General features: G+C 44.8%; 2 protein-coding genes across 3 annotated transcripts in view; one reads left to right on the forward strand and one right to left on the reverse strand.

Moving 5' to 3' along the window:
- NINJ1 (ninjurin 1) overlaps window positions 1-22,559 on the reverse strand; it is a 294,431-nt gene that overhangs the window by 188,806 nt on the left and 83,066 nt on the right. The gene's annotated exons all lie outside the window — the stretch shown is intronic.
- SUSD3 (sushi domain containing 3) overlaps window positions 21,401-22,559 on the forward strand; it is a 30,492-nt gene continuing 29,333 nt past the window's right edge. The window contains exon 1 of one of the 2 annotated variants that reach the window (XM_065845734.2): window positions 21,401-21,558. In XM_065845734.2, the coding sequence (XP_065701806.1) occupies window positions 21,474-21,558 (85 nt within the window). In that variant the 5' untranslated portion in view covers window positions 21,401-21,473. Of the gene's footprint in view, window positions 21,559-21,657; window positions 21,701-22,559 lie in introns of those variants that run through there. The other variant, XM_071813004.1, reaches the window with a different exon arrangement.

Raw genomic sequence — 22,559 nt, forward strand, 5'->3', positions numbered from 1 at the left:
CAGTGTACTTGTTTGGTTTATTTGTTCTCCAGCCTCCACGTTGCCTCCTAGGGGATACACAAGGTCCATTTGACTTTTTTTTTTTCCCAGAAAGAGAAGAACAAATCTGAGGTTTGAGGATAAGGAGTGCCACTGTTTCAGAGCTTCATTGGGAGACCCTTCTGCCAAATCTGAGCAACATGAAGCCCCACGAGGTGAGAACAAACATAGCTGATAGCCCCTGTGTGTAAATCTGCTTCTAAAGGCAGCGTGGGTTGGGGAGGCACATGAGTCCTAAGTCTTTTGCCTGTGCTTGTGGCTTGCGTTGTTGCTGATGGATGATTATAGCAACTTCAGAGAGGAAGACAACAAAGCTCAGAATTTCTTGGCTGACCCTGGAGGTGTTTAGAGAGAGAACATACAGTAGAGCAGTGAAAATTAGGAACATGTCTTTATGTTCATTATATACAGCTTTACAGATGGAACAAAACGCTTACGGTACTGGAGCACATTGGCGCTGTGTTTGTGCCAGTCCCCCTTCCCTGACAGTGTTGTGGAGATGACAACGATGAATTTAAGAGCCAAGCACCAGTGTCAAGCACCGGTATCAGCCCAGGGAACAAAGCACAGCCAGGTAAGGAGTCTGTTTCCAGCCATGGCCGAGAGCAGATGTGAAGGAGCATCTAGCGATGTGTGACAACCAGCCACGGGATGCTCAAAGACATCCCAAGCTCGAGGTCATACCTCAACTTTAACAGCCCCTCAGAAGACTTAGCTGATGTGGTAGCTGAGCACACACACACACACACACACACACACATATATATATATATATATAAATAAATACAGTGAAAAAAAATCCATCAGCGATATATATGTATATGTATCTCCACAATCTTCTATATCAAAGAATCCTATAGCTAAAGTCCGCTTTCTACCTAATGTACCTTCTTTGCTTTTGAGGCTACTGAACTGGCACCTTCAAGGTCTTGCTTGGGGAGCAGCACTGAATGATTCGCCCCACACAAACACACACCGAACATCGCCCAAGCCCCTGAGATTGTCCAGAGATCACTTGCATCTTCCCAGGTGTCTCTTTTTGGGGCTGAAGAGTCTGACCCGCTCATGCATCCCTTCCTTGGAACCCCTGACCATATTTGATTCCCCTCTTTGGATTTCCTTGCTTTGAAGCTGCCCAGTTCAAGAAACCTCCTTTTGGAAGCACAGGGGTCAAGGTCAGGGCAGGGTCAAGGTCGGAGCTGGGGCATGGTCAAGGCTGAGACAGGAGCAGGGTCAAGGTCAGTGGCAGGGACTAGGAGCAGGGCAGGACCAGGGTGAAGGGCAGGCCCTGGGGCCGCTGTATGTTTTTGCAGGTGGCTTATCACCGGTTTGCACCGTGGCATAGAGCCCATTTCTGGTTCGTTCTCTTCTGTCCAGGTGATGTCTTGTGTCCTGTTTGTAAGCAGAACCTGCCCAACATTTGTTAACATTTCCAGCCTGACCTCAGTTACTCCATTTAAAGCGGGCATCGGTGTTTGACAGGGGATGGAACGTTCATACCTCCGTGACCCTGCAAGCAGCCTGCTGGCTGAGAGCTGGAGGGGTACAACAGTCTGTTGATATGAGGAAAGAGAGTAAAAAAAATAGCTCTTTCTGCTGTTCTGCAGTGTGTGAGGTGGGAAGTACTTGCAAGCCTTCGATATTTCCCTGCCAGCTGCCTGCTGCAGGGCCTGGCTGACTTTCTATTTTTGCATTTCTGTCCCAGACTGCCTGTGTCTGGGGCAAAGAATGTTTTCCCTCTTCAGTGTCTTGTGCCATTTTGACAGTCTCAATCAACAGTGATGTGTCAGCGCCTTGTTTGTTGGCGTTATTTCCTTTGTTCAGTCACCTTAACAAGCTAGCAGAAGAAATATTAACCAATATCAGCTACAGACCTTTCTGAAGTTGCTACTAGACTTGTGCTTGTGTATCCTTCAAGCACTGCCCTTTGCTAAATGAACAAATTGATGATTTTGCAGAGCATCTGCGCAATTATATTTGAATACACCACTTAGAGACTGTGACAAATCCATTGCATGAAGTGAAAAGGGCAAAATGTTAAAATAAAAATGGCTCAATAAAACAAATCATTGCAATAATCCATTTGAAACTGCACAGGGGGAAATGTAGCACCGTGAAAAACACTGAGTATTCACCATGAAAAAAAATCTTTATGAATAAAAATGGATGGTGGCAGCTCCTTGGCTGGTACAAATAGATGGATTTAGTTTCACCTATGTTTGTTAAATTACCTGAGGATCTGACCGTATAGCTTTGTTTGATCTTTAAGCATGAGATAATTTCTGCCTCTTGCCAAGTCTTACATAATCAGGGATTTGCATCCTGGCTTTTCCTGTCCCTAGATGTAGAGGGGATTTCCATTGGGCTTCACCTGCAAGTAGCTTTTTAGTTAATTTCCTCCCTTTTTGTTGAATTTTCCCCATTTTCCATTAGCAGAGAGACAACCAGACACTACAGTATTATTGTAATAGCCCCTGTTGTTTTTTCTTTGCCTGAGAGATCAATTTCATGTCAAATTTGTGGCATATTAGCACTTCTTCCCTGACTTCCAAAGTAAGCACTAGGCTTAGGATAATAATGCCTTACTATAAGTCTGTAATGGAGCCATCCCTTAGGAGCAGTACGCTAATGCTTCACGATATTTCTTAGAGATTACTTCCTGTTGCTGTTTTGAAGGGATAAAGCAAATCCAATGTCCATCTCGTGAAAGTTTCTAAAGCAGGCGCAGGTATCACACGGGTTCAATCCTCTTCCGAGTTACGCAGATCTAAATCCCCAGGACTGGTTTGACCCGGGGGGTTGGCAGTTGCATGTGTGCCAGCCTCGTTACACAAACCTTACCCTGGTGCTGCGGTTTGGGACAGACGGAGTCAGAGATGAAGTGGGTTCCACTAGGTGAATGGCATTCCTTTGAAATCAGACTGACTGACTTGATATTGGGGAAGTTGCTTTGGCTCCCCCAAAAACTTCCCTAAAACAGAGTAAAATTTGTAAAAAAAAATAATTATTCTTTCATAAAAGACAGGATGTAAAGAAATCTGTTTTCTGTATCTTACCATTGGAATTCAGAATTTCTGAGAGAATTAAAGCTAGTTTTCACCTGGATGAGAAACCTCAGCCAGACACTATAGTTGGACAAGTCTGAGGCAGACGAAAGCAGAATCTTATAGCAGCAGGTGCTAGGGCCAGGAGCCTTTGCCTGCAAGAGCCGGAACATTGAATCAAGTAGTGAAAGCTGTGCCTCTCGTGGGTCTTCCAAAGTAAGACGCTCTGAGGTTTTTTTCCAGAAGTACAAACAAGGTCTGATGACCCTTGGAGTCTCTCACTGATCCAGTCCAAGAATGAGCTTAGTGGGAGCAAAGTGGGAATGTCAGGATGTGGAGGCAATATGGCATTGTTATAAATTTAGGTGGTGGTGTTGTTTTTCTTTGCAGACAATCCGTCAATTTACTATTTGTAGAAATTCAGGCTGGACACAAAATTTTAAGTCTATTAGTCCGAGAGAACAGATAGCAAATCTATTTTAAAAATATAAAAATAATAGTAAATAAAAATTGACATTTCTTGTCAGCCAGTGTCAGAATGGTTTATAAAGTGATGGACCACGGCTCTTGACATGACAAGATGACAGTTTTCCTATATATTACCATTATAAAAGCACTCTGCAACTAAATTTCAGTGGAAGACAGGTTGCTTGAGGTTATCTGTGTTTGCTTTAGAAATACAGTATCGTTTTAAAGGATGCCTGCATTAATACCAAAAACCGCATTTATGGAGGAGAATATCATCACCTCACTGTTAAGAGTTCATGGTGTACTCATTCCTTATTCAAGACAACATAAAAAGCTATTTTCAATTTCAGTAGCAAACATGTGAAAACTGACATTAATGCTTTTAAAGTGGCACTCGAACCCCATAGAAATTGGAATGTAGAAAAGCAAACAATGAATAATATGGTTTAGCAAGGAACAAGTGACATATGTCATGGCACTGCGAGACCATAGTGGCAGGCAGCTGGAAATATCTCAGTTGAGCCACGAGCACCCCAGCCCAGTTAGCACAAGGTGGGATTGATATTCCTAATAAAAGGCTCAGAAAGAGAAAGAAGTGATTATTTTATCAGTAAAACTGTGACAGCTCTGTGACCATTTGCCTGAGGATTCTCCTGGACTATGTAACTTCATAGCCATGCTTGGCACATTCTCACTTGATCATTCTCATGACTGAAGACACGAACACCCCTCCATGTGAGCTCAGATTGGGTTGTGCAGTAATGCATTTCCTTAGACCAATAAGCCAAAGAAATGTTTTGTCCCAAACCTTAGGTACTTATAACCATCCCTTACTCTTCTGTCCAGCAAATCATAGAATCATTTTGGTTGAAGAGACCACCAAGATCATCGAGCCCAGCCATAACCTCACTCTGGCACTAAACCATGTCCCCAAGAATCTCATCTCTGCATCTTTTAAACATTCCACGTTTTGCTGGTTTAAAGTGCATGTTGTCAGCAAATTAACCGGATTTCTCTGCGCCAGTTACCACTTTTCTCCTATCTTTGTGCCGCTAGCAAACTCCATCCATGATGATTTAATATTTTGCCATCAGTAAAGATACTAAATGGCTGTGAGCCTGGCGCAGTGGGAATGCACTGGGAATAGTGACGTGACGCCGATGATCCCAGCTGCATTTTGAAGGCTGTCAGTCTGCCAGTCGTTAATCCCTGATAATCCTCGGAAAGCAGGGTTGCCACTCAGGAGTACGGCTCGCTCTAGGAGAGGCGGCACGTGGGAACCCAGCGTGCTGTGACTTCTGCACGCTAACTTCATGCCTTTAATGCATTTGTCTTTGTTTTCTGAGTGTCCCTACAGCGTTCAGCTACTCTCTGTGAAGTATCCTCTTTCTGGGCTGGCTGTGATAGGCTGGGTCTAGGAGAGGCTAAACCTGGGTGGGATGAGTGAAGGTGAACAGGAGAAGGGTGTTTGTATAAATGTTTGCTTTTGTCTTTGCTTCTGTTTAACTAGTGAAACACTGGATTAACACTGAAGGACTAATTTTCCAGAAAAATTAAGCCTAAAAAAAAATTCACCATGCTTTCCAGTAGTAGAGTTACTGCTGTTTCACAGATGGAGGGATGTGAAGCTCAAATGTCCAATCCCGGATTTGTGGAGGTGTTTACATATGTAGCTCCTACGTAAGAAGTATTAGGTTCTTAAATAGGAATAAAGCATCCAAATACCTTCATAGACCTAAGCCAAAGTTCTCTCTCTCGACTGGAGAAGGAAAACTTTAGAATGATAAAAAGTCAAATCTGTCTGTTCCTATATCCTGAGATGTTATTCTGATCATTCATCTATGCTATGGACGCTCCAGGGTCGGACTACTACAGATCATGCTGACTTAAAAAATTACATGAAACATCTAAAATTAAAAACTAAGAAAGAAAAAAGGAAAAAAAGAAAAAAAAGCATGGCATGCTTCTTTGATTTATAGCTTCTTCATGTCACCAGATATCTACGTTTTGGGGTGCAATGTAAAACTTTAATATTTAGACCATATATCAACCCTTGGGTTCTTCTGTAGGACCCACCAGATGCATCTCAAACACTGTCCTGAAAGATCTCTGCTGTAGTGAACTATTTGGTTCCTGTTAATGATGTTGTCCACTGCTCACTCATTTGCCCACATTAGCTGAAATAATCGTTTCAACCTAGGCCTTCCCTCAAGAGAAGAAGAGTGCATATATATTTATGTACATATAAATATAAAATATTTATACACACACAGATGTGTATGTCTGTGTTTATGCATATATATTATATATGTAATATATAATATATATGTCTGTGTATTATAGGTATATATATAATATACACATCAAATATATATGCACAAACACCAAGAGCACCAGATAGAGCTGATGCGATGAAGTGTTTTTTGGAAGATTAGCAAGCTCCTGAGCACAGCGCTCTAATGTCCAATATAAATCAACCCTGTGCTGAGCAGATGCAGCCATCCAGAAAAAAACAAAAGGGAGTTATATTGTTTGGCGCCTGTTGGGAGGGAAGGGAACCTGAAAGGTTCCGCTTCTTATCTGAAGTCCCTTATGGTCTCCAAGTGCAAGGAGGATGGGGATTTGCAAAATGGAAAATGTTTTTAAAAGCATTCCAAGGTGGTTCTGGTCTTTTATAAGCCCTTTTCTGAATTCCTGTGTTAAAAACACAAATGCAAAAGCCAAAAACCGGCAAGATGACATGTTGCAGAATACACACGTATTAGGAAAAAACCCGTAGGCACAAGTAAGGGCTCCACACGATAATGGGAATGAAGAGCCTGTGCCTGGAAGGGTTTGTATCCTACAGAGACAAGATAGCAAAAGAGAAGGCAAATGGGGACAAAGAGAGGCATTGGCACTGCCATTCCCCTGTTATTATTGTGTTTTTCAAGCACTAGGAGTCTGAGAAGCAGCTGGAGAATCTGTAGCTGTTTGACTGATACTTTACGAAGTGATCCTGCCTCCCACAGCTCTGAGGGTTCTTCAGGTTGGACAGGTGACTCTGCCTGAGCCAGAGATGTCTCAAGAAGAATTTTCTGCTATTCCAGGTAACCTGGAGTGTGAGACAAGCGAAAATGTAAACCACAGCAATATATTCATACACACTCCAGCTATATAAATACTGAATTTTTGTTTGTTTGTTTTTGAGAAAACTAAACAAACTTTTTTTTTTTTTTTTTTTTCCAAAGCAAACTCCTCAAATGAAGCTTTGTTTGAGATGTGTGCAGGTTGGTCCTTAGCTGAATGACCTCTTTGCTCCAGTACTGCTTTTTCACCTGTGTTTGGCACAGACTGCACCCATCTCTGAAAGCGTTGCGCATTGTGTGCTCTGTTAGAGAAGGTAAGATAAACCACACCTGGGCAATTCTCTAATATTTAATCTATTAATGCAAGAGTGGACTTTGTAACTCTTGCTGTTAAAAGCCAACCACCTGAGGCCCAGGGGCTTATTCTCCAAGTCTCCAAGCCTCCATCACAAGGATCTCGAATCATGTCTGGCATGTGGAGGGTGATCCCGAGAGACATCTCCTACCTGAAGGTCCCCGTGGGGTTCCCTAGGCTCTCCATGCGGGATACAGGAAAGCCAGAGCCACCCCTAAGGAGAATAGAGGGGGTGGATCAGAGAAGATGATGACAGGACACTTGTATTTATAGTTTAACCAAAGCAGTGAGAAGGAGCTGTTTGGTGTGTGAAAGCGGGGGGGGGGGGGTGAAATCACACTCCCCCTCCTCAGGCCTTCCATGCACAGCAGTTGTAGCTTGGGTTTGGCTCTGCAGAGGGTACCTGTCACCTCCACACCTCCTGACTTCCTTAGCAGACCGGGACCTACAGATCTTCCAAGGCAAGCACTCAGCCAAGCCTCGTGCCTTGCTTCGGAGGTGCCATTTGCTCCTTCAGCCTGCTACTTGTAGCATTTTACATTTTTTTATTCTCATCTTCACCCCGCCTGCCAATTGTGCTTTATTGCAGCAATTTGGAAATGGACTACTTAATCTTTCACATTGTTAAGAGAATGATGGTTAACTTCACTTCCCACTTCATAGAGAGCAAAGGGAAAATGATTACTGCACTATAATATGATACCAGATCAACCCCCTGTCAGCTAAAATTTATTCTCTTGAGCTGAGGGGGTTGAGGAGACTGAGTCTTTCTTAGCTGCTTTGTTACTTTCTGATGAGATTGCTAATATCTAAAACTATCACTGATAAAATACTCAGAGTGAAAACTGCAGATTATAATTGCTATTCATAAGGTGACCCAGTATTCTGTACAACCAGTGCTTTGCTAGGCGTAAAGAAAACCTGCATCTGCCGGCAGACTATGCTGAGCTCCTGAAGAAAAGTGGTGTGAAATTTAAATAATTGGACCCACTGTAATTCAGATATATCTGTTGCTGGAGTGACGACATATCCAGTTGTAAGGAAAGGTAGTGATTTTGTAAGATACAAGAAAAATGCCCTCATTTACTCCTTCTCTCCACTTTCAGTTTAATCTACTGCCAATTGAGATTCCTGACCTGGAATTATAGATAGGTTCCAAGATAACTGCCTCTGGTAATAGGGGAATAGAGATGAGTCTTAAGCAACTAACAAGGGCAAATAACATTTTTAGGAAGAAGCTTTGTCATTAGTGTCATCATCCCACGTAGCTGGAAGCAGCTGAGAGCATCTTAGTGCTCTTGGGGATCTTACTGTCTCAGAGAGGCAGCCAATGCCCACCTTCATCGTCAGTCATTGCCCTTGTTGTTTTCTCGGAGATCTGCTGGAGCACATAAGCACCTCCACAGTGTGTTTTCAGATTCATTAACAGAGTTAAAACAAGGCTGCCCTTTTAGGCAGGGATGAGGTGCATGACTGTGTGAGACCAGGAAAAGATTAAGACTGTTTACACCAGTTGTGAGCGCTCTGGCCATGGGATATATTGGTTAAGTGATATTGGTTTTTATCAGCTGTAGTATGTGATATTTAAGGTTTTAACTGGTTACATTTCTCCTGGCTTCTGTATATTCTTGCCCTTTTCTTAGTTTTCTTGTAGCACTTCACTCAGGTTTGGGTGAAGGAAATATAAGGGAGATGCTGATGAGCCATAGCAAGTCCATTGAAGGACAAACAAGATGGTAAGGAAATTAGAAGGGGCAGCCAAACAAACTGGCCTTGCTTAGAGTGGATCTGATATTCACTTTCTGGAACCAATGAGGAAGAGTCAGGCTCTTTACTGAGGTGCACAGCGGGAGAATAACAGACAGTGGACATAAATTAAAACAAAGCACCAGAGATAAGGAAACATATTTTTCATTTAGAGAATGATTAATTACAAGAACAGAAGCCCACAGCCCTCCAAAGACATCACTGACCTTGGAGATCCCCAGCTGTGGTCTGGGTAAAGCGCTGAGGAACGTGGTCTGAGATCAGCGCTCACTCTGCTCTGAACGCAGAAGGACTGGAGATCTCTCAAGGCTCCTTGCAAGCTGCGAGAGTCGCTGGTTTTACAATGGTTTATATTTAAGCTTGGCTCCATTGAGCATCACCCAGAGCAGAAGGGAAGGCAGAAAAAAACGTTGCTTCTTGCCGAATTTCCTAGGACTTGAACTACTTGCTATAGGCTGGTTTTGATGCTAATATTATGTTCTGCCAAAATAGGAGGACTTCAGCCACTTTGCTCTAAAAAACTTGATGTGGGAGAGTGCCTAGCTGAGGATCCCACGTCAGAATCATCATCTTTGTTTTGCTAATGGGTGACAGAAACGGCAGGATGGAAACGTCATTACTGACTGTGTAAGCAAGGTTGTCTTGTTTTTTAGAATAATAATACAAATGAAAAAGTACGTACAAAATTCAGAATCAAGGTAACACACTGTGGGAGGAGCAGGGCCAGTGTAGTGAGTTGCCTTGGTAGAACTTATCTGGATCTCTCAAAGGGAGTAAAGAAGCTGGCGAAGTAAAATGAGAGTAAAAAAGCTGCAGCAATTTGGAGAGAAGACCTACTCCTGACCTTGCAACCATTTGCTGGGAGGTTTGGGTTGTCCCTCAGAGCCACACTGCCAGCATTAGGACCTGTACATGCGGAAACCACCTATGGCTTGGGACTTCATCTTTCCTTTCCTGTCTTCTCCAAGGATGAGAGTCTTTTTCCTGTGAACTCCGGGGAACAGACTTACAAGAGGCATCTTCAAAGAGCAAACCTACCAGGAAACAAGTTCCCCTTGATTTAAATAAGGAATAAAAAGCAGAAAGTCCTGTACGTAGCTAGAGCTCAGATCTCTCTGTTGCGTGCTGTACTACACACCTCATTCACATTAAGTATGTGAAAGTTTGATTCTAAAATATCAGTTCCAGAAGAGATTTTATGGCCATGAAAGCTGGAGATGACTGTAGTCAACAGAGAAACTTATGTTTAAAGTAGCTAAATGCTGCTGGAATATTGCCAGACTTTGGGACTTGGAAGGGAATGTTTCCTACAGGACTGAATCCATTTCTGTGTGCAATATAGTGCTCCAGGACATTGCCCTGGGCGAATTCTCTGTAAAAAACACCCTAGAGAAATATCGTATGGAGTCTCCTTTAAATCCCTTTTCTTTTATTTTTTTTTTTCAAGTCAATACGGTAAACAAGAGCTGCAGAGCTGCGTTGGTGTGTGCAGAGCACCTGCAGTGCTCTTCCCTCCCATGAGCAAGAAAAATGATTCTAAATATCCTGTTTTGTTCCTGCGTCTTCCAGATGTGCTATCCTGCCATTCCCGGGGCTCCGGAGAAACTCTGCCAGATACAAAAAGCTCCCACAGAACTCACTTTAATGTATTTCTGTTTTGTTTTACTGTAGTTAAAATCAAGGGAGCTCTTCTGGGGAAATATTCATTTTATGTTCTACTCTCCTGTTTCTTTCCAGTTTAGTATTTCTTACAGGTATAGAACAGTGTCTTACAGAACATTCATGCCACAGCGAGAGGGAATTTGCTTTTATGCTATTTAAAAACCTGTCAAGAATGAACTGCCATCGCACTTACACACTTAATCTAGACGTGAGGTTTGTATATAATGATTGCTATGGGAATATGTATTTGTATCCATATGTGTGCATCTGTCTTTATAGCAAAATTAATTCTTATCCATTTATAATTTTAGTATTTCAAGCAAATAGGAGTGAAACTGATATAAAAGCTAATATTACAGAAAGAAACCATCTGCTTACATTTGAGATATAGATGGAAGCTCTAGAGAGACTTTGCTGAGAAGGACTCAGATTTTGCTGTTATGGAAGCAACGTGATTTCCAGGTCAGGCTGACAGTCTGGTACAGCAAGCAGAGATTTTCTGTTTCTGTCTGTAAGGAGAAGCCGAACTTTGTAATTTGGACGTTTTTTCACCACTAAATTTTAAGCCAAATATTGAACGCGGAGGTTAAAACTACTGCAGCAGCTCCTTGGGGCAGCATTATTGTCAGGCACAAGGAGACAGACCTGCAGGCAGCCTGGTTTTGCCAAAATGTTTGTGAACTCCATCTCCTGCTTGTGCTCAGTACTCCAGTGTTTGCAGGTGGTGGTGAAGCCATATCATCTTGAAGGCTAAATGCTTCACCAGCCAACAAAATGTCAATATTTCCAGAGTTCATTTACATCCACTGATAGTTCATATAATCCCCTGAGACATTAAGATCCTTGGGTGGCAGCCGTGGGTGACAAATGCACCTGTACAGTATAAAAATGGGTATATTCTTGTGTTTTCTTGGCAATACTGTCAGTCCCTTCTATCCCTCTCTGGTTTCTGATTTGCAGTGGTCGGGGTTCCTTTTTTCTCGGCTGTCGGTGGGTGTTGTGCTCCCCGGTGCTGCCAGCCCTGCCCCTCCGCGTCGGAGAGCTGAGGACGCTGACGACGGCTCTGCACAAACCACAGCTCTTAAGGGCCGCACACCGGGGTGGCTGAAGGTTACTGCTGTTACAGCTGAAAGAGCTCTTTCAGAGAAAGCACTAGCAGTGAAAAAGAAATATTTGCCCAAGGGATAAACAGATAAAGGTTTATTCCATCCCTTTTTCAATACAAGGAGGAGAGGTGCTCTGGGAATCCACTGTGAACCTTTTCATTTCGTGAAACGTTCCCTCCCCTGAATTTTTTATTTGATCATATGTACCCTTTCTATTTTTAGGTTATGTTTTACTTTTGTTACTCTGCAGAGTCCCATCTTTTCTTTTCCTGTATTAGAAGACTAATTTACAAGAATGGGACATCATTAAACTCCATTTGGTCTAGAATTCTGGTCAAGTAATTTTGGATTTGTAGGAAATTATGTTTTCAGCTTCACTCTCTAAGTTCAATGGCAGCAACAAATCAATTATCTTTTATGCAATCATTTTAAAGATAAGCTAATTTAGCAGATACTGATCGCAGCCTATGATCGTAATCCATCCCAAGATGAAGCCACTGTGCCAGTCAGTAGTTCTTTCCCTTCCAATTTCTGTTGGGCCAACACATGAAAGATGATAACATAGGGTAGCATTAGGTACCATGTATTTTGTTGGCTAAAAAATACACAGGGATTTTTTCTGTGGTCAGCAACTAGAACAGAATTTTCTTTCCAGCTGCGTGGATCATGTAATGTCCATTGTGGTGCTGCTGGTGATGGTGTTATGATGGGAGACTGTGGTGAACTAACTCCTACACAGATCAGTGTGCATAGGGGTAATTCTTTAGCAGAACACAGCCAGCAGTCCAACATAACTCAGTAAACAGATGCAGAAATAAGAAAGTAGGCTTCAGATTTTCAAAATTTTGTGATCTTGGAGTCAGAAATTTTAGACAGTATTTTTTAGATTTGATTTCTCGTTCTCTGCTAATACGAAGTCAGGTTTCTAAATTCTGAAGAGATTGATTATTTATCATTTTTTCCCACCTTATTGCTTGCTAGATTCCTGATTTAGGAATGGTTTATGGTTCACTTGTGTGAGCCCAAATGATTAATTTGTAGGAAAGTATGAACACAGACAATGTTTCCACAAACTGCATCACTGTAATGGCTCAGTCTATAGACAACAAGTACTTGGTGATGAGAAATTCTGGCTACGATGGGAATTGTGCCATTGCCTTTACAGAGTGCAGGGTCTCAATACATAAAACTGCAGCGTTGTCACTCACGTGTCTGCAAAATGAAAGAAAGATGAACGTGCTACTTCAACTGTACATGGCTTCTAAATGGAAAGTTTATCATTTTGACTGGGTAGCCTGAAATGTGTCCAGTTCATGGCATTTTTAGGACATATTCTCTTAGTGCTCATCTGTGAACGATCTCCAAAGATGTGACACAGTTGCATTGCTTTTTCACTTAATGCTAGTTTCTAAATACTGAAGCATAAGAGATGACCAAGAAATCATGTGTTCTAGTAACCAGGTAGCTGACTGTGCTTAGGAAGCTCTCTTGCAATTCTAATACATCACAGAGTAAATGCAATTTGTAATTAATTTAAATTGACATAAGTAATTTCCATTAAAGGTCACAAATTGTACATGGGCCTTTCTCTCCCTTTCCTATCTTTTTCTCCCTCATTTCAATAGTTACCAAAGCCAGTCTCATTATTAACCATTTCAGAGCCTTGAGGGATGCCCAGCAGGAATTAGTCATTCCTCTGGCTAACAGGATGCCCTGGCTGCTTTTTGCGAGGAAATAAAGTCCAGCGAGCAAGTTAAGTTTTCAATTTATTATTTGATTTTCTTAACTTACTTTTAAATGTATTATCTAATTCAGGTCACTCTTTTCTCTCTCATGTGCTGCTGTCCTCCCGGTGTTTGGGTTGGAAGCATCTGAGATCCTGGGGGTGTCTGGTATGGGACTGCAGTCAAGACGACCACACCGCATAAAGGTGAGTCTTCTCATGCTGCTTCCTGCAAACTCAGAACCATCCCCTGGAGGCCATGGGCAAGTGTTTCCAGAGACCTTGAAACAGAGAAATAAACTTAACAGCAGAGTCAATTATACTGTTAACGGGCATTCTTGATTTTATCAGCACTGGAGAACACTGGGGATCATCCTCCATGAGTGCTCCAACGACTGGATGCTCTTGCGTTGCTTATATTCACATAAATATTACATATGCATTACAATTTTTGAAAATTTTGACATACAACACATCTATACTAAGAAATCATTGATTATGCCAGTTATAATTGTTTAGTTTCTTACTTACAATACATCTATTAATTATTAGTTAAATATAAACTAAGTGCTCTGCTTCTAAACAACGTATCACTTAATCTTCTGTCTCCCTCTTGTCATGCAGAAGGATCTAAAACTTGAAAAACATCCCCTCATTTTGCAGGTGGTCAGAAAGCATTTATCTCCTGCCAATTGGTTAATGACAGGTACGTCTTTTGTAATTTAATCACAGTATATGTTAATTTGGCAGCTTCTCTTCAACCTTTTTTGCCTTTTTCAGCTTTTAACATTTCATTCATGTCCATGGTATCACTTTGCAGCTCCACTCTTTATATTGTTCTGGTATTATTAGCACGTTCCCGTTCGACTTTAGGGGCAGCAGGGATCAGTTTTGTCAGCTGTGATCAGAGGACAAAAGGAATGGGCTGACCATGCACAGGGGTCTTGGAGCTGCTAACAGGTGAAAACCTTGAGTTTTCCCCTGACAAACAGGTTAGAGCTCCTGGAAGTGCCTCCACACACTTGTTTGAGAACAGAGCTGTTGTGGGGGCTGTAGCTAAAGCCCAGCAAATCTCAATAAGCTCAAGTAAGCCATGAGATCACTTGTAGAATGAAACATTTTCCGTAAACTGCACAACTCGCAGACGTGGGTCAGAAAAACTGCCGCTCTTCTTGTCTTCTTTATTAGATGTAAGTTATTTCTTGCATGAATCAGATGGACCTGAGACCGTCTCATTTAATAGCCCGTGGTAATATACACTATACACATAATTCTAACAACAATGCATATCAGTAACAGAACAGGTTTTCACTTCAGGCCAAATATTTAAGCTATGGTTCTTCTGTTCCCACAATTATGGGGTAGGCTCTAACAAACGGTTATTACAGAAAACTTCCTGCACAAAGCTGCCTGCATAAAGCATAACTATATTTTACACAGAGTAATAAACAGAGAGTTAGCCGATCCTCTCGACTTACTGCAGCCACCAGCAAATGTATAGCTTGCACTTTCAGAAGTTGCTGATGTCTCTCTTCATAACTCCTGTTGGGAATATATTTTCTTCATTGCTATACTCATTAAAAATAAGCACCTCGGGCTTCATGAAGACTCAAGGTACAAAGACTGAGTGAATACAATGAAGTCAAAGGTACTAATGATGGGAGGGAAGTCAGCGGGGTTTGGAGTGCTGCCAGATCACACAATGTGTTTTGGATGGCTGTAACTCCAGGGGTTAGTTTGCAGTGGGAAAATAAAATTAACATAAATATCCTAATAATTTCTTTCCTTGACTGCAAAATCAGATTGACAAGTCCTGTGGGGGAAATAACTCCTTTAACGAGCCTTTGCAAAGGTGATGACTGCTGTGCTGCTCCTTGCTGCTATAAATTTGAACTTTTGGGAGTACGTTGTGTCTCTCCTGGCCACTTTTTGTTCTCTAGAACAAAAATAGGACACAGAAGTGTGCATTTATTTTCACCTTAAGCAAAATAAGTACATTCAGAAATACATTTCATGCTTTTGCTCAGAATCCACTTAGCGGAAAATGCCGTGCGTGGGTAAGATGTACAGGCTCGAACTCAACTGCAGTCCAAACCCAAGCTCTCGCTGGCTTCAATATTTTTTCACTAATATGTAATCAGAATGAACTTTGTCTGTCTTCCTGGGCATCATTTAAAAATTATCACTTAAACCTCAAGTTTTTTGTGAACCTGTCAGCTTTCTCCTCTTCATAGGCTTTAAAATGGGCCATCTCACTACTGCTGATAACATAATGCACCTATATAAATCTCGTCTGTGACATCAGGACTCAATATCCTGTCAGCCTCGTGTATTGTGTCCTGTAACTTGTCCATCTCAACCTGTCTGTGTTTGCTCCTGCTGTCTCAGCCCCGAGGTGGGTTTGCAGCTCTGTGGAAGAACAGCCCTGCAGATGGGGACTGGAAATGCAAAAACCCAAGCTCAGTTCTGAATCCTAAGAACAAGGACATTGTGATTTTATTCTGCCTCTTTTTTGGTAATCCACAAGGAGGGAAGGGAGCATCCTCTCTGAGAAATGAATCTTCCCCTCACACAGTGAATTCTGCTACTTGTTGATAATGATGGGAGACGTGGTTCTGCAGAAAGCCACTTCTGTCTAAAAACAGCAACGCTCTGATTTTCACAGCGGATCTGTTTTCCAAGAGCTCTAGGTCTTAAGCAGAGAGGAAAATCCCCCTGCTTACTCGCATTTTTATTCTGCCATACAATCCTGCTACTTAATGCCTCACAGCATCTTTTCTTTGAAAGTGGCTCCTGATTTTTGGAACTGTTTTCACATCAGAACTTAACTATAGAGTAAAAAATAAAAAAAGAAAAATCTCATTTGTCAGATCAAGTCTCAGTCTGAACAATACCCCGATATGGGAATGTCCCCCTCAGTCTGAACAATACCCCGATATGTGAATGTCCCATATTTTGGGGTGTTCATATCAAGAACACCTAATGCGAATTTGACTCAGTTCCAAATCCTGTGGGAAAGCAAACAGTTTTCTACTTTGAAATGTCCATCTTCCAGGGGATGGGAGTGAGGGAACCTGAAATTTAACCTTTTCTTCTTCAGGTTCTCTCTGCTGGGTCCCCCAGGCCTCAGTGTCCAGGGGGCTCCTATCTGTTCTCCAGGTGCTGCACCCTGGGCTCTGTGGTTTGGCTCATCCCCAGATAAGGACCATTAGCTCCCAACAGACAGAACCCACTGGTCACTTGCTTTGTCTCTCTTCTTTCCCAGTTCCTCCCATCATTCTTTATTATTTATTTCCCCATGCTTACTGTGTATTGATTTCTATACTGTGCCTCTTAAAACCATCTCTACCAGCTCAAAAGCTGGTATTTGAGCTTAAATGGGGATTGGGAAAGCTCGGCAGACCCGAGGCGGCTTTGCAGCACGCTCTCACACATTTGTAGCAGGGCCCCGGGCTGTCAAATCCCAACGTGTGATGTAGCATGCATGTTTGTAATATAGGGATTTGCATGTTTTTACCATATATTTTGTTTCCCTGTTCCTATAATCAGCATAAACAATTTAAATGGGGAAAAAGAATTATCATTATTTGCTTTCCATTATAATTCTAGGATATTAGGCTGGAGAAGAAAGTGTGGCGTGTGCCAGATTACCACAGGCACCAAATCCCAAACCAAACATGACTTTGTAAGGCTGTATCTGCTTAACTGTAACCCTGCTGATTAGCCCTGAACAATGCTGGAGGAGATAGTTTGTGTGCAAGTGTGCACAGCAACATTTTATCTTGTATTGAAGACATAAATGGTTGTTCTCAGAATGTGTGTTTTTCCAAGCTACTGGCAAAACAACATGTATATTGATGCCACTTGGCCTGTCGCACTGTATTTATTAATTTCTGCTACAGAGGGAACAAAAAAATGTTCCCTCTTCAAATTAGCTTAATATTTTCAGACTCTGATGGGATAAACATGTCGCTGTATTTTTCTATACTGTGGCACTGCACTATACTTAACTGTAGCACAAGAAAATAGCTGCTGAGCTGTGGCCCCACGTTGAATCCACCACTTTTCTAATGTCTGGCTGCATCTATTGGGGGGGAAAGTGTAGGACTGCTAGACAAAAGGAAAAGACATGGCTTTGTGTGCAGCAGGTGAGCGGGTCTCTGCTCGGAACGCTGCTCACCTGCGGGCAGAAGCAGCTCTCCAGGTCCCCGTGTGTGTTATTCCTCACTCCAAAACCAGACTGGTTTCCCCCACCCCCAGGAGTTGCCATCATCGCTCCTCTCTACTGGGAAAAAGAGCCCTTTATTTGTGCAAAGTCTTTTCCTGGTATGCCATAGCTGTCTGAGGTCCTTTGAGAAGAGATTTTGCTGCAAGCCCTTTTATGAAAATCCACGTAGAAAATATAAACTAGATTTTCCCTATCTTTTGTCTTGTTGATTCCTTTAAAAACCTCCAGAGGATTTTTGAAATATAACTTATTTCCATTCCTAAAACCCATGTTGACTTTCCCCACCACATTAAATGTATTAATGTGTTCTCTGATTTTATTTGCTAAAACATTTTCTGTTATTGTGGCTGGTCCAGATTTCAGGCTTTCCAACCAGTAGTTTCTGAGGTCTCATCTGAAATAAGTCCTTCTAAAAAGCTGGTGTTACATTTCCTGTTTCAGACCACGAGTAATCAAGAAGATTTTAAGTGCGAGGTTATGCACCATTGTTAAAAATAAATTTGATTCTTTCATCTTGAGTTTTTTTCACACTCTTGCTGAAATACCTGCTCCTGTTCTTTGTCTGCACATTCCACACATCAGCTACCAACACATGGACTGTCCTGTGCATCCGCTCAAAGAGGGGCTCTGGCTTTCCTCCTTACTTTCCTCCAGGGTAAGCAAAGTTTTAATTTCACTTTTCTGCTATGACCTTATCTTCTTCGAGTGCTTCTTTCAGATCCTGATCAAGGACTCCACCAGTTCTCTGACAGACAGACTGTAGGGCATCCAGAGACAAATTTATGATTCGTTTCAACGCTTTTTGCAAATTGTTCTTCCACTCTTTGGCCTTGTGCCTTTCACATTTAATCTGCTAGATTTTCTTCTTTCCTCATGTATGTGCATCTTCAGATTTTCCGAAGAATACCTACTTGCTTCTAACAACCTTTTCTCTCTAGTCCTGCCAGCTTTCCCTTTCTGATCCTTTCCACGTCCTCACTGACAAGCAGATGTGTCCTGTCCCCCAGGCAGACCTGGAGCCACCCAGGGCTGGTTGAAGTCATCGATCACTGTTTGAGGGCTTCAAGTTCCAGTCTCACAGAGCCTGGGTTGGGATAACAGCCCCCTGCCAAAGCAAGAGGCTGCTTTCCCCCTCTGGTTTTGCTGGGCTGTCGGATCTTGCCAGCAGAAGGGCAGGGGTGAAACCTACAGCTGGGAGGAGGAGGGAGAAAAGCCAGGGGCAGAGTGAAACCATCTCTCTCGGGCAGTACCACACCATCAATTCAGAAAGTCGTGGGGATGTGAAGAGTTCTTACAGCCCAACACATTGTTTCACTGTCGCTTCTAAGGGTCTAGTTTTTCTTTCAGCAATCTGACTGCTGAGCCAGAGGAGGACTTTGAGCAATAACGCCTACGTGTGTGTTAACCGATTAAACAGAAACCTACAGCTGAGACCTACTATCCTTCTTTTCAAGCATTATTGACTAAAGCCACACAACCCCTTCCAGGCATCTGAATAATGTAGGCAAAACCAGGTTTGGTTGCCTGGGGGCTGGGGGGCTTATGCAGACGGCTCCTGCAGCCCAGGGGAGGAGAGTTTGAGGTGGAGGGGCTGGAAGGCTATGGGACGGTCGCTGCAGCAGGTGATGGGACGGTTGCTGCAGCAGTGTTGCGCCCTTGGCATGTCTTGAGCCAGCCCTAATAACTGGGATTAGAGGAAAGACAGTGCCTTAGGGCAGCTTAGCAAAATCCAACAGTTAAACAATCCCTACACAAAGGCAACACGCATATAGCTGGGGTTGCACAGCTTCCTCTGATGGCAAAACGAGGGATCCAGCAGGGAAAAAATGGGCAGCAGCATGGGAACTTTCATCATTTTTAAGAAGCACTCTCTGTTCTCTTCCTTTTCACCTTTTTTTCTTTGTGTTCCCACTATGCTGATGAGATGGTTTTTTTTACTACATTCAAAGCATGTTTGCATTGCAAAGTTGGCTTTAAAATCGAAACCACGTCACCACTGTTGGCAATGGCAGATGACAGCACCTTATTTGGGCAAAATTCCCTTTTATTACAGGTGGATTTTAAGTAAGGATTGTAGACATTGGGTCAATGGAATTGGCCACTTTCTCCATTGAAGTCATGAGCAAGACTTCCACTGATGTCCAGCACTTTGTCCCACAGCTCCCTCACACAAGCTCTTGCCCTGCAGCGGGGGACATGAGCTCCTGGGGTAGGTGACAAGCGGGGAGGTGGCAGCGGGAGCCAGGGCTGCTCTGCCTGTGCTGCTCCGGGGCACCTGAGCAAAACCGCCTCTCTGGGGATAGGATTCCCAGTACAGAGTAAAACTAAATGTTGACATGAGCCGAGTGGGATTCAGATGCTGCTTCTGAGCTTCTTCCTCTTAGTGCCTGTAAGAAAACATTCGACTTGCAACACAGTTGTATTCAACTTTAATTGTATAATAGCAGTTGCATTAACAATGCCTTATGGAAAAAAATCACCTGTCTTTGGTAGTTCTCTGGCTTCACAGACATGAAGGGCTCAATTGTGGGAGTTGTAGTTCCTTGTTGACATAAATTAGATATATGAGTATTTGACATTACTGGAAATGCAGACCGGATTCATAAACTGCAGCACTTTTAAAAATGCTGTTCTTTTGCTATAATGTGACCACGTATTACTTTTAAAATGTGTTTTAGTTGTAGATGGAAATAGCAGTCCTTTATATTTGCAATATTTCTGTGGACTCCTTGCCAAATAAGCTCACAAAAGAAAGTGCTGTGTCCAGTAGCACAGAGTAGCTGCGTCACCAGTACCCATGGGTACGATCCTGCTCCATTTGATACTGCTGGAAGAGCCTTAGGAGGTTTTTCTCAGTCTATCTGGGTTTGGTGCATCTTGGAATTTCTTCTCTTTAATCTGCTTCAGCAGATTATTTTTTTTTCCTTCTGATTCCATGTGAAAATAATAATTAGAGGATAAAACAAGCAGAGTGAGTGTTAATAACGAGAGTGCTGACTGTGGGTCCCAGCCCATATGCTCAGCACCGCCAAGCAGAGCTCCTTGAGAAGAGCCTGCTGTTCCTTCTCTCGCTTTTCCTGGACACACAGTGCGAACCACTCAGTGCTTTTCTGTACCTACTGCCAGTGTCAGCAAATCAATGAACTCAGGGAACACTGCTGAGACCTGAACTCACCCGTTTGAGGCAACACTCTCAGGGTAAGAAGCGACTCTGGGTGATATGACCAGGGTGCGATGGGCACAATATTACACATGTAGTGAGCACTTGGGGTTTACTGAATGGCCTGTGTCTGTTGGTGTGTGCTGTCCAGCTCCCAGGTGGGGAAGTGATGGATCTTGGCACTGTCCAGTCAGTTTAGTTTCAGATCCCAGGGAAAACAAACGCAACTTCGAAGACTGTAAGCTGGGTGTACGTGAGAGATGCAGCTCCTGGCACATGATGGCACAATGAGCGGCAGGCAGCATGTTTGTGATGAGCAGAGCAGACCCATGAGAGCAGCCCGCCCTACCTGGGGCTCTCGGGGCTGCTCTGGGGGCCAAGGGCGGGGGGGCGGGCAGGCAGCGGTGCCGCATCCCAGCCAGGCCGCTCCGGGGGAGCCGGTCGGGTCGGGAGAGGCCGGGGCGAGCCCCGGGTGCCGGTGCGGGCAGCCCCGGCCCCTAGGGGGGTGTCACAGGACGGCGCTGCGCGGTGACACGAGCCCGCAACGGCCTGGGGAACCGCTTTTCGGCGCCTGGGCTCCCGCCAGCCCCGAGCAGCCACCGCCTCCCGCCTTCCTCCTCCCTCGCCGCCTCCTCTCTCTCCCGCTCCGCTGGTGCCGGCGGAGGGGCCGCGGGGCGGGCGTCCGTCAAGGGCTGGCGGGGCCGCGGCGGCGGCGGCTCCCGCGGGACGGCGGCCGCCCCCACCCCCGGCCCGGCCCCCATCACCCCCGGCCCGGCCCCGGCGGCGGCGGAGGGCGGGCGGAGGCGGGCGCGGGCTGCACCTGCCGGGCGGCGCGGCGGGGCTCGGCGGAGCAATGCCGGCAGCCACGGCGCCGGGGCTGGACGTGCCCCGGACCCCCGCGCCCGGGCGGGACAACGGTGGTCCCCGCGGATACACAGGTACGAGCGCGGTCGCGGCTCCGCAGGGTCCCGCATCGTTCCGCGGGGAAGTTCCCCGCTGTGCCGCACCAGGGGGAGGGATGCCCGCGGAGGCAGCGCCGGGCCCCGGGCAGGATGCGGGACCCGCCGTGCATGGATGCAGGTACCCGAGGCAGGATGCGGGACCCCCTGCGCAGAGGTGTGCGTTCCCCGGGCAGGGTGCGGGACCCCCCGGCCAGGGTTGCGTTACCGCTCCGCCCTCCCTCCAGGCAGGGCCCCCTCCCGCTTATCCTGTGTGCCGGCTGTGGGGCCAGTTTCTGCGACCGCGGAGGGCAGGGGGGCAGCTCTCCCTCATCCTGAAGTTCTCAGGGACACAGCGCCTTGGGGCGAGTGTCCCCGAGCCGCCCCGGGCAGGGGAGCGCGCTTGGCGGCTCCCGGCCGGGCTGCGCTGCGAGTGCCGGACGGGTCCTGCGGGAGAGGCTGCGGTGCCAGCCCCGGGGTGCGGGGTCAGGCACCCCAGGGATGGGTGTCCGAGGAGGGCTCCGTAGAACAGCCCCCTCCCCAGGGCCCCCCCTGCGGGTCACCCCAGATGCCTCCGGAGGCGGCTGCTGGAGTCCTGGTAGCAATTTGGGGAAACAGCCCTGCATGGGGTGCCCTGCGCTGGAGGGCCTGGCGAGGTGGCAGCTCACTGCCCGGGCCTCGGTTGTGGTTCAGTTGCTCTTAAATAGGAAGCACTGGCGTTAATTTATGGGAGTTTGGGTGAACGCAGGGTGCTCGGGTGGCAAGTGACTCGCAGCCATGAGGGCTGGGCAAATGTGAAATCCAGTGTACTTTTAAAGAGGGAAGGGGTACAGCACACACTGTCTTGCAGCTTGTTGGAAGCTGCCAGTCCTCAAAGAGAAATAATCTCTGGAGAAACGCAAATTGACTGGGTAGAAAATGAAGATATCAGTGTGTTAATGGAATAGGATCGTATGCTGAAGAGTGGAATGAGAAACCAGTCAAAGCTTTTTTGCTTCTTT

The sequence above is a fragment of the Patagioenas fasciata genome, chromosome 10 (genome assembly GCF_037038585.1).
Source record: "Patagioenas fasciata isolate bPatFas1 chromosome 10, bPatFas1.hap1, whole genome shotgun sequence".
Lineage (NCBI taxonomy): Eukaryota > Metazoa > Chordata > Aves > Columbiformes > Columbidae > Patagioenas > Patagioenas fasciata.